At 53.3% G+C, this 16578-nt stretch overlaps 2 protein-coding genes across 2 annotated transcripts in view; one reads left to right on the forward strand and one right to left on the reverse strand.

The window, feature by feature from the left end:
- Positions 1-1395: 1395 nt before the first annotated feature.
- BTBD17 (BTB (POZ) domain containing 17) lies at positions 1396-6059 on the forward strand. The gene is made up of 3 exons (XM_006869605.1): positions 1396-1480; positions 2858-3134; positions 4985-6059. The coding sequence occupies exons 1-3, from the start codon at positions 1396-1398 to the stop codon at positions 6057-6059; spliced, it is 1437 nt and encodes a 478-aa protein (XP_006869667.1).
- A 1041-nt stretch (positions 6060-7100) lies between these two features.
- The window catches only part of KIF19 (kinesin family member 19), a 33989-nt gene continuing 24511 nt past the window's right edge, over positions 7101-16578 (reverse strand). Inside the window, exons 9-20 of the mRNA XM_006869606.1 lie at positions 15997-16119; positions 12699-12855; positions 11517-11691; positions 11215-11413; positions 10018-10288; positions 9811-9932; positions 9236-9369; positions 8955-9060; positions 8669-8765; positions 7713-8110; positions 7414-7558; positions 7101-7231 (exon numbers count right to left, since the gene is read on the reverse strand). Of these exons, the coding sequence (XP_006869668.1) occupies positions 7101-7231; positions 7414-7558; positions 7713-8110; positions 8669-8765; positions 8955-9060; positions 9236-9369; positions 9811-9932; positions 10018-10288; positions 11215-11413; positions 11517-11691; positions 12699-12855; positions 15997-16119 (2058 nt within the window). The remainder of the gene's footprint in view (positions 7232-7413; positions 7559-7712; positions 8111-8668; positions 8766-8954; positions 9061-9235; positions 9370-9810; positions 9933-10017; positions 10289-11214; positions 11414-11516; positions 11692-12698; positions 12856-15996; positions 16120-16578) is intronic.

Here is a 16578-nt window from a genome sequence, read left to right on the forward strand (position 1 = left end):
GTCTTTCTTCCAAAGCACCTCTAAGTGGATCCGATCCTCCAATCCTTTGGTTAACAGCCTAGTGGGTTAACTGTTTGCACCATCCAGGGTCGTACTCCAAAGAGCTGTTTTCAGGTGCCATCGAGTCAGTCCCAATTCACAGTGACTCTATGCACAACAGAATGAAACACTGCCTGGTCCTGTGCCAACCTCACAATTGTTGGCATGCTTGAGTCCACCGTTGTGCCACTTTGTCAGTCTGCCTTGTTGGGGGTCTTCCTCTTTTACACTGACTCTCCACTTTTCCAAGCATGATGTCCTTCTCCAGAGACGGGTTCCTCCTGATAGCATGTCCAAGGTACATGGGTTGAAGTCTTGCCACCCTTGATTTCCAGGAACATTCTGGATGATCTTCTTCTGATACAAATTTGTTTGTTCTTCTGGCAGTCAGTCCATGGCATAGTTAACATTGTTCCCCAACACCAAAATTCAAAGGCATCAGTTCTTTGGCTTTCCTTACTCACTGTCCACCTTTCACACGCACTTACGGCAAGGGAGAATCCCATGGCTTGGCTTAGGTGCACCTTAGCCTGCAAAGACTCCTTGCTCTTGAACATTCTACAAAGGTTTTTGCAGCAGATTGCCTAATGCAATATGTCATTTGATTTCTCGACTATTGCTTCCATAAGCATTGATTGTGGATCCAAGCAAAATGCTGTCTTTGACAACTTTAATCTTTTCTCCATTTATCATGATGTTATTTATTGATCCAGTGGTAAGGATTTTGGTTTTCTTTACATTGAACTGCAATCTATGGTGAAGGCTGCAGTCTTCAGTAAGGGCTTCAAGTCTTCTGTGCTTTCAGTAAGCAAGAGAGCTAGCCCACCCCAAAATGGGGATGGGCAGAGAGTGGGGGGGAGCCTGAGCAGCCTCTTCCTTCTCCTCTTCCAGGCTTGTCTCTTTAGGCTGGTTCACCACGGAATTCTAGCCAAGATGCTGCCAAGCCTGCTCTGGGGTGGGGGGAGCTGAGGGAGGGGGTGGGGGACCCTCAGGGCAATGCTTCTGGTAGTCCTGGAGCCCCTTGTCTGCCTTTCTGAGGGTCTAAAACTTCATGAGAGGGCCAACTGTCCCTGTGGGAAGTGAGGAGACTGGGGAAGGGGGGCCGGATCTGTCCCCCTCCGGGGGCCCAGGGCCAAGCACAATAGCCCCTGAGGCTGCCACTCTCAGGCTTAAGTGGTTGCCTGGGTAACAGCTGGGGCCAGTTTCCACCAATCCCTGCAGAGGCCGGTGGGGGAGGGAAGCCATCCAGGGAGAGGGTGCAGTCTGCCTTGTGCTGGGTCCTATGTAAGGAAGGAGGTGAGGAGAGTGGCCTGGGCTCAGTGTCCCTGCAGTGAACTTGGGGGTGTTGACAGAAAGATGCTCAGGGAAGGATATGCCAAGCCTGGATCCTGGGGCAGCTTCTGGGCCATCCTGACCTTGGTGGGCCTGGTCACTCGTGCAGGTGAGTGAGCCTTGGGATGGGGTGGAATTGAGAGGAGAGGTAGGACCCTCCAGTTGAGAGGCAGGCCAGGGAGAGCAGGACAGCCTGCTTAGGGAGGGAGCGGGGTGTTGGGATCAAAAGAAGACCCTTCCATTGTCCTGGACCCACGTAGACATGAATGGGGGTGCCCACAGCATTGGGTTTCTTTTAGAGTGACAGCTTGGAGAGGCAGATGGCTGGGAATTAACTGCTGCTTCTTTCCCCTCTGCTGCCCCCCACACAGACCTGCTCATGCATAATGCCCTCCACAGGGTCCAAGGCATCCAGCACTTGTGTGCATGAGTGAGTTGCATATGAACATGTGTGTGTGCGAGTGCACATGAATGATGAGTTGTGTATATGAGTAGTTGTGTGTGTGCATGTGAGTGTATGTGAGACAGGTGCACACACGGCTGAGTGTGTGAGAGTTGGGGTGCCTTCCGGCTTGTCAGACACCCTCGAAGAAGTTATTAAGAGGTCTTCTAACCTGATGCAGTCTGTGGCTGAGTCCAGATCCCCATCTGACCCTCATGGCGCCCCTGGTGGCTTGGAAGGGGATGCCAGTCTCAACACCCCGTTTCTAGGACTATCCCTTCTGGCACTAGCTGGCCCCCTGCACTTTCTTCTTCGAGTCCCCTTCCCCAGCCACCTGCTGGAAATGGGATCCTTCTTATAGATCAGACCTCCCCAAATAGCAGGACTGTAGGAAAAGAGTTTCCTTGCCTGGTTCACCACCTTCTCCCTCTCCCCAGCTCCCAGCCCTTCCCCCTCAAGGGCTTTTGCACGCGCTTACTCTGTGGATGTTCCGGTGCTCTTCGCTGGCTGAATCCTTGTCACTTCCTCAGCAAGCCTTTGCTTGGTCCCTCCACCCAGTTACACTCACTGTTTCCCGTGCCACAATCCACAGTGCGTCTTTGTGTTTAATCCAACAACATGTGCTTTGATGAATATAAAGCTTGTTCACTGCTGTAGCCTCCCCCCCCCCACCCCCCACCAGACAGGCTGGCACACAGTATGCTCGGTAAAGACTCATTCATGAACGCACCACTCCACCTGACAACTCACGCGAGAGGTCGAGTGGCCGCTTCTTCAGAAGGCAAGACTAAGGCAGGAGGCGGAGTACCAACACTTCCCTTAACCCTGGCTTAGGGTTCTGCACGTCTGGCTCATCACCTCTCCCTGGCCAGAACTTTCCCCACCCAGGAGGCGCCTGTGTGAACCTGATGGGTCCAAACAGGTGTGCACACACAGCCGTCCCTCTGCTCACACTCCTGTGCCCATGTCTCCAGCTGATTCTTCTTCTGTCCCTGAATATGGTTCCGGGAGATTTTTCAGGTTTTGTGTCCCTTCCCACTGCAGCCCAGCGAGCCGATGTCGGTGGGGAGGCAGCGGCTTCTTCTATCAACCACTCCCAGATGCTTCTGCAGCGCTTGCAGGAGCTGCTGCGGCAGGGCAACGCCAGTGACGTGGTCCTGCGGGTGCAGGCCCAGGGCACCGAAGAGGTCCGCGTCTTCCACGCCCACCGCCTGCTGCTGAGTCTGCGCAGTGAGCTCTTCCGGGGGCTGCTGTGGAACCAGAGTGAGGTGGTGCTGCAAGAGCCCAGGGACTGCGCCGCCGTCTTTGACAAGTTCATCAGGTGGGGCAAGGACAGGTTATGGGGGGTCTTCACTCCTTCCCAAGCCCCTGGATCCTCCACCCAAAGCTGGAGCCCCCAGAGGCCATGATGAGCCCATGAAGGCACCTCCTGCCATCCGTTATCCACCTCACTATGTGCAGTGCAGTAGAAGACACACACACACACACCCCGCCTTGGCCTCAGCGCTCTGTGTGTGCTTTGACACTATGTCAGTTTCTGTTCTTAGGATCCACTGTCCAGAGCTGCTTCCAAACCTGACCAAGAGAGCTTTTGAAACCTGCAGGTTTTTGGAGCGCCCCTGGGTGGTGGGCTTCACATCTGGGGTTGGGTCCACCAATCATTTTTTTCTTGTAAAGGCTCTGGTGTCTGGCCAGGTTTGGAACCACTATGCCAGGGAGCTGCGAAAGTGAGCAGCCCTTCTTCCATCCCACCTCCACTGCTTTCTGTCACTTCCATGAATGGGGCACCATCCATTCACACTGTAGTCCACGAGTCACAATGTAGTCCACGAGTCACACTGTAGTCCAGGAGTCACATTGTAGTCCAGGAGTCACACTGTAGTCCAAGAGTCACAATGTAGTCCACGAGTCACACTGTAGTCCAAGAGTCACACTGTAGTCCAAGGGTCACACTGTAGTCCAGGAGTCACACTGTAGTCCAAGAGTCACATTGTAGTCCAAGGGTCACACTGTAGTCAATTGGGTTGAGAATTGGGTTTGGCTGCCAATCACAGTGACTTAAACAAATGGGTTACAGAATTCCAGCCATCGTTTCCAAGTTCCAGGCAACAGGAAGGGGGATAAAACAAAAAGCCACAAGGGTCTCCTCCCGACCCCTAGCCAGGTAGACTTAAACATTCCACCCTCTGATCCCACACAGTGACTCCCCTTACAAAATCTCAATGACTAGAAATTTGTTGCATGACCACACATACTTCAAGGGAGACCAGAACACAGTTCTTTCTTTCCGGAGGAAAACATGTCCTGTAGAAAGATAGGAGACATGGGTGGTGGGGTGTCTGCAGGTGCTACCACACCCCCACAATGTCTGCCAATAGCACGAAGGGTACACAGAGAGACAGAAAGAGACTGAGACAGAATGAGTGAAGGTTGCAGTAAGTGTCCATGAGGACTGGAAGTTATAAATTATAAGAGTGAAGTTTGTTGTTGTTGTTGTTGTTAGGTGTCTTCCAGTCGGTTCCGATTAAAAAACCTCATCTTTCTCCCTCGGAGTGCTGGGTGGCTTTGAACTGCCAACTTAGTGGTTAGCAGTCCAGTGCTTAACCTACAGTGCCAAGATTAAGGTTCAAGTTAAAAGATTTGCTCAACAAATAGATGGAAGGGGTCAGACTGGAGGTGGGGAGGACACTTCATTTGTTCCCAAGCCCCTGGCTCTTCCACCCACAGGGTCACAGAAGCCAAGGTCCCTGAGAGGTCCCAATCCAGATCCTGTTGTCCCCACATACACATTCCACAGGGCAGGATTTATTTCTGCTTTCTTCAAGGCTCGTGCACAACACCTTATAATTGATGGCCTCATAATGACTCATATGACAGAATAGAATTGGCACGTAGGGTTTCTAGGCTGTCATTTTCACAGAAGCAGATGGCCAGACCTTTCTCCCAAAGAGCAGTTGACTCATTGTATCACCAGAGCACTTAAGTAGATGCTCAATAAATACAAGTTATTTCTCTGTTACTATGAGAAACAGGAGGAAGAGCGGTGGGAGGAATTTTAAGACCAGCCCGGGGAGCTTGGACCCACTCTGCTGGGTTTGCGCCTCCCCAGACCAACTCCAGAAAGCAAATAGTGGCCCTTCTTGACTTCGCTCATCACTCGCTCCTCCGCAGGTACCTGTACTGCGGCGAACTGACGGTCCTGCTGACCCAGGCCATCCCCTTGCACAAGCTGGCCACCAAGTATGGCGTGGCCTCCCTGCAGCGGGGTGTGGCCGACTATATGCGCGCGCACCTGGCGGGGGGCGCCGGCCCGGCTGTGGGCTGGTACCACTACGCCCTGAGCGCTGGCGACGAGGCGCTGCGCGACAGCTGCCTACAGTTCCTGGCCTGGAACCTGTCAGCAGTAGTGAGCAGCGCCGAGTGGGGAGTTGTGAGTCCTGAGCTGTTGGCGCAGCTGCTGCAGCGCTCGGACCTGGTACTGCAGGACGAGCTGGAGCTGTTCCAAGCGCTGGAGGCCTGGCTGGGCCGCGCGCAACCACCCTCCGCCGTGGCTGAGCGCGCCCTACGCGCCATCCGCTACCCGATGATCCCGCCGGCGCAGCTGTTTCAGCTGCAGGCGCGCTCGGCCGCGCTGGCACGTCACGGCGCCGCGGTGGCCGACCTTCTGCTGCAGGCCTACCAGTTCCACGCCGCGTCGCCGCTGCACTACGCCAAGTTCTTCGATGTCAACGGCAGCGCCTTCCTGCCCCGCAACTACCTGGCCCCCGCCTGGGGCGCCGCGTGGGTCATCAACAACCCGGCCCGCGACGATCGCAGCACCAGCTTCCAGACGCAGCTGGGTCCGAGCAGCCACGACGCGGGCCGCCGTGTCACCTGGAACGTGCTCTTCTCGCCGCGCTGGCTACCCGTCAGCCTACGGCCGGTCTATGCGGACGCCGCGGGCACTGCGCTGCCCGCCGCGCGTCCCGAAGACGGACGGCCGCGGCTCGTAGTGACACCGGCCAGCAGCGGAGGCGACGCGGCGGGCGTGAGTTTCCAGAAGACGGTGCTGGTGGGCGCGCGGCAGCAGGGTCGCCTGCTGGTCCGCCACGCCTATAATTTCCACCAGAGCAGCGAGGAGGCCGGCGACTTCCTGGCGCACGCCGACCTGCAGCGGCGCAACTCAGAGTACCTGGTGGAGAATGCTCTGCACCTGCATCTTATCGTCAAACCGGTCTACCACACCCTCATCCGGACCCCCAAGTAGCTAGGCAGGCGGGAGAGGAGGTCCCGGATGCCTTTCGGTTGAGATACAAAGGCCTCATGTAGTGCTGGACGGGGCGAGATGCGGAGTGGCAGACCAGATACCTGGTTTTAGGGGTTGATTCCGTAGATTCGATGGGAGTGTTTTTGGTCTTGAATAAACCAATGCTCAGAGAGGCGAGGGGGTGATTGAACAGCCAGGCAGACTCCCCCAGCTCTGAGCTTCCCCATGACAGCTGTCCACACACCCCCAACATGGAACAGGACAGATAATAGCAACCGAATGGTCAGAGTGCCCACATGGGGGGAAGGGCTTGCAAGAATTTTCTCACCTTGAAGCTAAGGGGCTTCTGTGCCTGCATCTCCAGGCGTCACCGCCCACCTTAGTTGTGAGACTTTCGGCCCTGGGGGGAGGAGGGGCCATCCTGACCTCTTCTGGGAGGGGCCTCTGAGTCTAGAGAAAAACCCTTTCCCTAGCTTAGTGCTCAGAAGCAGTCAGAGGGAGAGGGGGTGTTTGGGGAGAGGGATGGGTTGTGTCTTAAGGCCACCATACAAGTCTAGTTCCCAAATGGGACTTTATTGTTAAAAAGGAGAGGGGGGAAAAGTCACTGCCAAGTAACAAAACCAAACCTCCCCACCCCTAACCATAAAATGTGAAACCCTGTGGGCCCCCAGCCCAACCATCCCGTGCTCCAATGTGAGCCCAATTTCCCTCCCCGTGGCGGCCCCTCTAACCCCATCTTCGAGGCTGAGTCTGGCCACAGGTCTGTTCACGGTTTTGGCAACAGGGTTCTGTCCAGGCCTGGGAGGCCAGGAACCTCGATTGTCCTGTTTATGCCTTCTGGGACCACCTCCCTTCCCCAGTGGCACGGAAAGCATGGGCGGGTAGGGCAGATGTCCTACAATTCCTCTGTCTCAGAACGCAGGCCTTCTGAGACCTTGGGCTTCATCTCGCAGTCATCCCCCTATGTCCTGCTTTCATCTCCCACTTTCCCCTACACCCCATTCAGTCTGAGGGGCGGGGTGTCGATTGCAAGCAGGCCCCTCAGTTATGCCGGAAACGTCCATCTTTGCCATAGGCGCCTGTCCCATGGGGCAGGCGGGGCCCTCGAGTAGCCCGTCGGGAAACGCCAACTAGATTGGGGGGAACAGCAACGGATGAGGGGTCCTCAGGGCCTGCAACAACAGAAAGCCTGGGATCAGTGGTTTAGAAACGCTCCCCTCCCCTCCCCCAATGCCAAGAACTGGGAGAACCAGGTTTTCAGCCACGGGTAGCCAGGTGGGCAAGGAACTCAACATATCTCTTCTACCCTGGGCTGACAAGACCCTCCTCCAGCCCCTTCCCAGCCGGTACTGACCCATGTTCTGGCTTGGAAGGAGTTTGACTTTGGCCATAGGTAACATGACCTTTCCTGGGTGTCGGGTACCAGGGGCTGGCATCCTGTGATCCGAGACGTTCTGCAAGGGACGGGGCCCCAGGAGGTGGTTCTTGGGACGAGAGAGCTGCCGTGGTTGGAAAACTGGTTTGAGACCAAAGCTCCAGGGACCTGCCCCAGCCTGGGGTAATGCCCCAGGTGTGGGAGAGAGTGCTGAGGGAGCTAGGTACAGGGCCCACCCCACAAAGAAGATGATGCCCGCCCCCTGCCCCTTGCCTCACCCCTTGCCCTGTGACCTCGAAGGACCTGGACCTCCGCTTTCTTCTCTTGGCCTCCAGAGAGTCTTCCCGTTTCTTGCCGGGGTTTTTCTTCAGGCCGTAAAGCCAGGGGCTAGGGCCGTCGCCGCGCTGCCCCGCCGGCCGGGCTGGAGCCTCGCCTGTGCTGCTGGACAGGTTGTCCTCGCTTGCCGCACGCTGTAGCGTGGGGCTGGGTGGCCGTTTGTAGGCGAGCGGGCCGGGCGGCTCCGCATCGTCGGCCTCGCTCAGCGAGTGCAGGGACAGGCTGCTGCGCTGCGCCACGGGCACCAGGAGATGGCGACCCTCAGCGCCAAGGGCTCGCGAGCGCCGCCGCGCGGCCTTCACCGAAATGCACTTGGTGCCCGTAAGGATTTCCTTCCGCTCTGTGGCGAGACAAAGGGCATACCCACCCTGATGAAGGCCACGTAGCCCTGGTCCTTCCTGCATCTCTAGTCCCCCTCGGCCATAGCGAAAATGGGTAGCAGGTGGACCGCCTGGACTTTAACTCCTCCCTCTCCCCCCGCACCCACCTTGTTTGCAGAATCAGAACTTTGGGCAAATTCCTTAAAATCTATGAACAGAATGGTAAAACTAACACCCCAGAGTTACTGTGAGAATTGAGAGAGTGGGTTTAGTCCCGGGCCAAGGGCTCTATACTCATATGGAGTCCTTCTGTGACGCAGAGGGTTAATGTACTGGACTACACGTCAGCGGTTCAAGCTCACCAGCCGCTTTTCGGAAATCCTGTACAGGGTCGCTATGATTCAGAGTCGACTGGACAGTACTTAACAACAAACGGGAAAGGGGCACAACCCTAAATGTCATACGCTCTTCATTCTAATGTCCGATTGTGCAGTATGTCCCTGAACAGGTTGGGGTGGGTAGCCAAGTGGTGCCAGCCTCCGGGCTCAGAGGGTGGGTGGGGGTGGGTGAGGGCACACCTTTGTGGGACAAGGATATCTCTGATAGATTCTCTAGGCTGTCGGGGGAGGAGTTGATCCGGCTGCTCAGACTGACCAGGCTGTCCAGAGCGGGTGCCTGTGGGGTGAAGCGGTGGGAGGAAGGAAGACCTAAGCACAGCAGGGACCCTGTGCCCCCTCAACAGAGAAACAAAACGCTCTGGAGTGGTGGCTATTTTGGCAAGGTTCTGTCATAACCCCTGGGTTCTCCCCACCCCCAGCAGCAGACCCTGGGGGGGGAGGGGCAACAAGTGTTCAGAGAACTCACCTCCTGGGTCACCAGGTCACTGATCTGGATGGGAGGCGGGGTGGGCACTGAGGAGCCCTTCACCTGCCAGGCCCTGGGACTAGTCTTGAACATGTGGTTGGTTTCACTGGGATTGGCAGAGGAAGGATGGGATGGTGGTTGGCTAGGGAACTCTGGCTCCCAACCTGTGCCACCTCCTCCCTTGCCTCCTTGCTGCACATCCCCCGATTTGCCCTGATCCCAGCTGGCACCGTGAACCTGGAGCTTGGGCAGGGCTGGCGGGCAGTGGCCCCTGGACTCACCTCTCCGTGCTGAGTGGGGGGAGGATGTTGTTCTGCAGGCGATGGGTCTCCGAGCTCAGTGTCTTCACACTCTCCAGGTCTGAATCTGGGGTCAGCATGGTTCCCACTGGGGCAATTTTGGGCAAGGAGCTGTTCTGTTGGGGAGAGGGCAGAAGTGGGCAGTCAGAAGAATTGGTCCTGAACCAGGTAATGGTGCAGGGTCTCAAGGGTTGTTACACGGGCTGGAAGCCCCAGAGGCTTGCGTTCTGGGACCTGAAGGGTTCTGCTCTGCTGGGCATCCCCAGTGACACTACCTGGTGGCAAGCACCTGTCCTCTAGGGGCAGGGAGCACTTGGGGCCATTCTGATAAATCAGATGGCCAACTTGACTCCTAGACCCTGAGTGGAGGCAATGGTCGGAGAAGAATAGCCCGGGGCTAGGGACCTCACTCAGATGTAGCAAGTTTTGGAGTAGGGTAGAGAAGAAAGGCGTCGACCAGCCTGGTTCCATGCCTGGCAGACACTGCCGAGGGCTACAGTCACTCCTTCAGCGAGTGCCCTCAGCACATTCCCAAATGCCCACGTCCAGGCACCCACCTGCAGGGCCCTGGAGGCCACTCGGTCCATGATGGTGGCCCGCTCCAGGCCACCCTCCTCCAGCTCCCGCAGGTACATTTCGTAAAGCTGTGCCAGGTGCTGGGGAATGGCCAGGTTGTAGTCTGCAGCGGGAGGAGAGGGCTCAGTGCTGGTATTCCGACCTCCTGGGGTGATGGTGGCTGAGGGGCCCCAGTGCAGGCGCCCTACCGTCAATGATCTGCCGCTGGCCCTGGATGATCTCATCACAGAGGCTGCGGTGCTGCTCCAAGCGACGCACAGCTTCGCGGCGGTGGCGGAGTGCGCCATCCCTCAGCAGCGCGTGGGACTGCATCTCCGTATTTTCCACCTCGAGCTCGTGCACGCGGCACAGCAGGCTCAGCACCTCCCGCTGCTCTTCAGAGCCGATGCGTCGCGGGAGCGTCTCCTCCAGGCGCCGGCCCCGCGTGCGCAGCTCACGACAGCGCTGCTCTAGCGCCAGCTAGGGGCGGTGCTTGGTCAGCCAGACTGGGCTAAGGACCTACCTCCCACCAGGCCTGTCTACAAGGCTCCAGGCCCCAAGCTCTGGGCCTCCTTGCTTCCGAATGGGCAACCAGGAGTTGCAACTCTGGAGGTTAATTCCAGGAGCTGCTCCCAACTGCTGCCTCCGTGCCCACCTTCTTAGTGTCCTGGCCACACCTGGAACCAACGTTGGTGGATAGCCAGCCCATCTTATAGCTTTAGGGCTGTGCAAACAGTTTATACGATCAGCAGCTAACTGTTGGGTCCACTCAGGCTCCTCAGAAGAAGGGCTTAGAGATCTATTTCCAAAATATTAGTCACGGAAAACTGTATGGAGCACAGTAGCCCTCTGAAACACATGGGACCGCCATGGACTAGAATCCATAGCAACTGATCAGGAGAGACTGAAGCCCCTTGGCTTGGTTATTCCCCAGAGCAAATGGCAAAGGCCTCTTATTTAGAAAGCCCCAATGATCATATTTAAGGAGCTCTGGTAGCGTAGTGGTTACGAATCGGGCTGCGAACCTTAAGGTCAGCGGTTCGAAACTACCAGCTGCTCCGCGGGAGAAAGATGAGGCTTTCTACTCCCGTAAAGATTTACACCCTCGGAAACCCTGTACAGGGTCGCTATGGGTCGGACCCGACTCAATGGCACTTAACAACAACAACAACAACAATGATCATATTTACTGCCATTGTTTGAGTTCTGGCTTTGTGCCAGGCATTTGATTTCCCCAGACTTCATTAGGGCGACACCACAACTACGCCCATTTTACAAAGGAGAAGCAGGAGGCTCAAGGAGGTTAAGACCTTGGTCACATAGAATCGGTATCCCTCTCCCTTAGGCTCCTTCTGCCTGGCCTCTCACACCCCCTCTCCCTGACCCCTCAACACAAACACTGGCACCTTCTCCTTGTGAAGCTTCTTCTGTTCGCCCACCAGGGCAGCGATGTTCTCCCGGGCTGAGGCCACTTCGGGCGGTTCCAGGCTGTCTGGCTGGTCATCACCTGTGTCTGAGTCCTTCTCGCTATCGTCCTTGGTGAACGACTCCTTCCGTTGCTCCTCGCGCCACTTGAGGGCCCGGCGAGACTTTTCGTGCTCCCAGCTGAGGCCACCCCACCCCCGGGAAACATGGACTTAGGTACAGAGGAGGGGCATCACCCAGTGTGCAGTCCAGGTGTAGGAGTGGCATGGGGCAGGGTGTTTACCCAGCGATGGTGAGCAGGTGGCGGGAGGTGTCAATCTGGACTTCCATGGCATGGTTCTCCAGCTCTAGCAGGCGTCTCCGGACATCCATCTGCTCCTGGAAGGCGCTGATGAGCTGCTCCCGTAGCTGGGCCATCTCAGCCTGCTCCCCCTGTCCACTCTGCAGCTGGACTTCGGCTGTCAAGGGAGAGGCAGGTTGAGACCAATCGAAGCCCACCTCACCTCCCTTTCTTACCAAACCATTGTTCCCTCTTCCTGTTCAAACACTTCTTCCAGAAAGACCTGGTTCACTACCTTCTCCCGCGCCCCAGCCCACCTTTGAGTCTTCAGGCTTCAAGTTAAAGGTGAGTCTCAGCTCCCCACTGGTGCTCCCCACATGCCATCAAGTCAATTCCCAGTTTTAGCGACTCTATCAGACAGAGCAGAACTGCCCCACAGGGTCTCCCAGGGTGTAAGTCTTTATGGGAGCAGGGTGGTACATCTTCCTCCCAAGGAGCAGCTAGTGGGTTTGAACCGCTAACCTATCTGTTAGCAGCCGAGCGCTTAGCCACTGTGTTACCAGGACTCCCCCACTGTCCCTAAAAGCGCCTATAAAAAGGTCTTCCTCAGACACTTCAGGAGTCCTGGTGTGGTGCTGTAGGATAAGCACTGGACTGCAAGGTCGATTTGAACCACAAGGTCAGTGGTTCAAGCTCACCAGCTGCTCTTTAGAAACCCTATTGTTGTTGTTAAGTGCTGTCGAGTCAGTTTCAACTCATAGCTACCCTGTATACGGTTTCCAAGGAGTGGCTGGTGAGTTTGAACTGCCAACCTTGTGGTTCAAACCGACCTTGCAGTCCAGTGCTTTATTCCACAGGGCCACTCTAGGATTCCAGGAAACTCTATACAGACATGCTACTGCCATCTATTGGAAACCCACCAGAGTACATACACCGTGTAGGAGGGAATGAATGGTACCCCTCCATTCCCCGGCTCCATAGCCCTGACCATGAGGCTTCGCACACACCTAAATCCTCGTGTGTCCCTCACTTGTGTAATCTCGTGCAGTCTTCATGCCAACCCTCTGAAGCCGAGGTCACAATGTCATTTTACAATGAAAGTGAAGAAGGTTCAGAGTGGCAACCCAGTCAGAAGAGCTGACCCCAGAACACTTTAAGACAAGCTGAGAGCAGACCTGCACACACCTTGGATGTGGCCCTGATCCAGCCGGACCCGGGCTGCTCCCCGCGCCCCTTGTGCATCAATCTTGCATTTGAGTCGCTGGATCTCACTCCGCAGGTCAGTGATGATGCTGGTATACTGGGCAATGTGGTAGGAGACATTGAGCAGGTTCTGCCTCACCTGTGGGAGCATGGGGTGGAGACAGAGGAGGAAGACACGTCAGCGGGAGTCACCCCTCCTCCACACAGTGAGGCTTGTCTGCAGGTCTTCCCTCCTCTTTCCTCTTCCCTGCCTCTCCCATTCGTTGAGATAACATAGTTATTATTCTTGGATGCCGTTGAGTCTATATCGACTCATTGTAGACCCCACCTGACAGAGTAGAATTGTCCCATAGGGTTTCTAGGTTGCAATCTTTCTTTATAGACGGATATTGCTAGGTCTTTTTCCTGCAAAGCCACTGGGTGGATTCAAATGCCAACTTTTTGTTAACAGCCAAGTGCTTAATAGTTGTGCCACCAGGGTTCCTTCAGGGTGACATAACTGGCTTCCTTTCCTCCATCCTATAACTTCCTAGCTGACAGATCTCATTCCTCAAATGCCCACTCTCCTGCTCCTCAGCCTTCAGTGATTCCCAACTTCGGATGGAGAACACCTGAAATCCTTCGCCTGCTGTTGGTGTGAGATGGGTACCGAAACAACTCATGGAAAAGCATAAAGAAGCATTTGGACATCTGCAAATAAAATTTGGACTGATACTTGAAGGAAGGCAAGTTTCTTTAAAAGACTCATTCATAGTGATGAGACATGGATTCATCGCTAGGAGCCTGAGAGTAAACAGCAGAGTATGGATTGGAAACATCCTCAATTGCTGATGAATAAAAAGTTCAAAAGTCAACGATCATCTGGAAAATAGATACTTATAGTTTTCTGGGACTCTCAGGGGCCGGTATTGAAACACCGTCAGGAAAAGTTCAACAATCAACAGTGCACATTGCAGTGAGATGCTCACTGGAGAGCTGAAGCCTTAACTTCCTATTAAAAGCCAGAGGTCTGCTAGCCAAGGATGTTGTGATCTTAGATGACAATGCATGTCTTGCACACCTCTGCCCACACTGATGACACTCTACAAAAAGTTCATTTTGAGGTGTTAAAGGATTCTCCCTATAGTCCTGATCTTGCTCCATCAGACTTTCACCTGTTTGGTCCCCTGAAAGCAACCCTGTGAGGATGAAGATTCACCTCTGATGAAGGGAAGACAGCTATGCATTCATGGCTCATAGCTCAGCCTAAAACATTTTTTAATAAGGGAATATGAAAGCTTGTTGACAGGTGGACAAGGTGTGTTGAAAAGCAAGGAGATTATGTTAAAAAATTATGTATTTGTCTTTTCTAAAAGTTGATTAAAATAAATTCTACAGCCAGAGGTTAAATTTTGACTAACCCTCATGTATCCTTGAATGTTGGGAAGAAAATTGTTAATAATACCCCCAGTTATATGAAATTGCTATGGTACTGTTGGTGGAAATCACTACTTAGATCAGTGTGGAGAAAGATTTCTGAGGTTTGAAATTTATCTTATGGGACAACAGGGATAGCTTAAATTAAAAAATGTTAGATGGCATTCTTTGAATTAGGTATAATTATGGTTTATAGCAATGATATTTTCTTAATGAACTGTATAATTGTGGATGAATTAAATCTACAAATTCTATTATAAATTAAAATTTGTAACAGAATGTTTGTTTTATGTAAAATTATGGTTCCAAGTCCAGTGATGATCCCACAGTGCCACATCAAGAGTGTTTTTATTACAACACTGTTTTTTAAAGTGACTTGGTTCTACAGTGGTGCTGTAGGATACGCACTGGACTGGCAAGGTTGGTTTGAACCACAGGGTCGGTGGTTCAAACTCATCGGCCACTCCTCAGAAATGCTATACAGGGTTGCTATGAGTCAGAACCGACTCTACGGCACTTAACAACAACAACAACAACACTGAATTCTAGTTAGAAGTAGAATCTATTTTAAGAAAACAATTTTTGCATCATAATTTTGTTTATATTGAAATGCTTTTAGACTGATTAAAAGTGAATGTCTTTGACCCTTTAGATTTAATTATTAATGAGCATGTAGAAGGAAATAGAATAATATTGCTAATTTTAAAATCTCAAGATAAACAGAACTTGAGCTAATATAAAAATGTCATATGATTTGCAATAAACAGAATGAATTCGGTAGCCAGATTTCTTCAAATGAAATTGGCCTGAGCTATCCTTTTGCAGAATATAAATTTGAGATCAGAGAGTAAAAACCAGGTTCAAACCAGTTTGAACCAGTTCAGTCGTGAGCAATGAAGCGAAACCAGGACAGAACCAAAGTTTTAAATATTTTGTGTACCACAGCAATAATCTAACAGACAACAATTACAGTTTGAAGCCCTGGCAGAGAAGAGACCAGGACCTTCCTTCAAAACCAACAGAGAGAGAGCATTCCATGCAGAGGTAATGCAGTTTAGTTTGGACTTCTAACCACCACAACTATGAGCAAATGAATTTCTGTGTTTTAAAGCAACCACCAATTTACATCTTTAAGAGTATGTCTCCTTTCCCCTATTAAGTTCTCTGGGGGTTGCAATAAAACTTAAATCCCTTGCAACACTAGTTGGCAAATTATTGAGAGAATGTTCATTGAGGTAATGGCTGGAGGTTATCCTGTGATGGTCCATTCCCCCTTCACCCCCCACCCCCACCCCACACACAGACACAGGGCAGAAGACAGTTTTTAATAGGTGCCAAGTTCTGTCATGTTCACAGGGCAGACCTGGTTCTACTTTGAGCTCCATCATTGATCAGCAGGGGAGGTCATGCAGCTTCATTAAGCCTCACTTTTCCAAACTGTAAAATGGGTATAATAGCAACACCTGCCTTATTCTGAGGACTAAATGAAATAATATGCCAAATTAGCAAATGCTAGCTCTCATGTATAATTTACTCTGGTCAGGTGCTTTGAAAATGCTGGACATCTGATTGAGCATCTGAAGGAGGGGATGGGTGGGAGAGTGGATGAGGCAGGGAAGGGCGCATAGACCTTTGAACCAGAAGAGGGGCCCTTGGGAGTTGTAGGCTTTCTGGAAGGCAAGCAGGTGTTGAAAGGTGGTGGTAGGGGCACGAGGCGTGACCTTGGACTGGGAATTGAGGCCAACACAAGGAGGATGGTACCAAAGAGAGTGGGGGCGGGGGGGGGCAGGGCCTGGAACCCGCCCAGGGCCTCCAATCTGGGGCTGGGCAGCCGTGCCTTGGATGGACAGACAGAGGCTCTTACCCTGGTCTTAATGTTCTTGGCCCGGCCGGCATAGGTCAGGGTGTTTCGGGACTCCTCAAAGGCACTGCTCGCTGGGCTGATGTGGGCGATCATCACCGTGCGGCTGTTCCCCCCCAGGGAATCCTGGATGGAGGGGGTGCTGTGTTCAGTCGGACACTGACTCCCCCACTCTCCTCCTGCCAGACTCAACACAATGTCCCCATGTGTGCTCCCCCATTACACGAACACAAAGGCACACACATACGTAACATCACACACATACACATATACTCATACACACTCGTCATATACACACACTCACCCCATACACACTCACACACACCCCATACATGTACACACACTCATATACACACTCACCCCATACCCACTCATTCACACACACCCCACACATATACACACTCATCCCATATACATACCCCATAAACACACTCCCCATACACATACACACTCACTCACACACAAACACATACTCATATGCACATTCACCCCATACATATACACACTCATATACACTCGGGTAGCGTAGTGGTTATGAATTGGGCTGCGAACCTTAAGGTCAGTGGTTCGAAACTACCAGCCACT

Source organism: Chrysochloris asiatica, unplaced genomic scaffold, assembly GCF_000296735.1.
Source record: "Chrysochloris asiatica unplaced genomic scaffold, ChrAsi1.0 scaffold00132, whole genome shotgun sequence".
NCBI classification, from domain to species: domain Eukaryota; kingdom Metazoa; phylum Chordata; class Mammalia; order Afrosoricida; family Chrysochloridae; genus Chrysochloris; species Chrysochloris asiatica.

What these genes read in the sequence shown, in the direction of transcription:
- BTBD17 (XM_006869605.1), top strand. Translation starts at nt 1,396, where the DNA reads ATGCTCAGGGAAGGATATGCCAAGCCTGGATCCTGGGGCAGCTTCTGG. An exon ending in GGGCCTGGTCACTCGTGCAG is followed by an intron (nt 1,481 to 2,857) that starts GTGAGTGAGCCT and finishes TTCCCACTGCAG; the next exon opens with CCCAGCGAGCCGATGTCGGT. An exon ending in GTCTTTGACAAGTTCATCAG is followed by an intron (nt 3,135 to 4,984) that starts GTGGGGCAAGGA and finishes GCTCCTCCGCAG; the next exon opens with GTACCTGTACTGCGGCGAAC.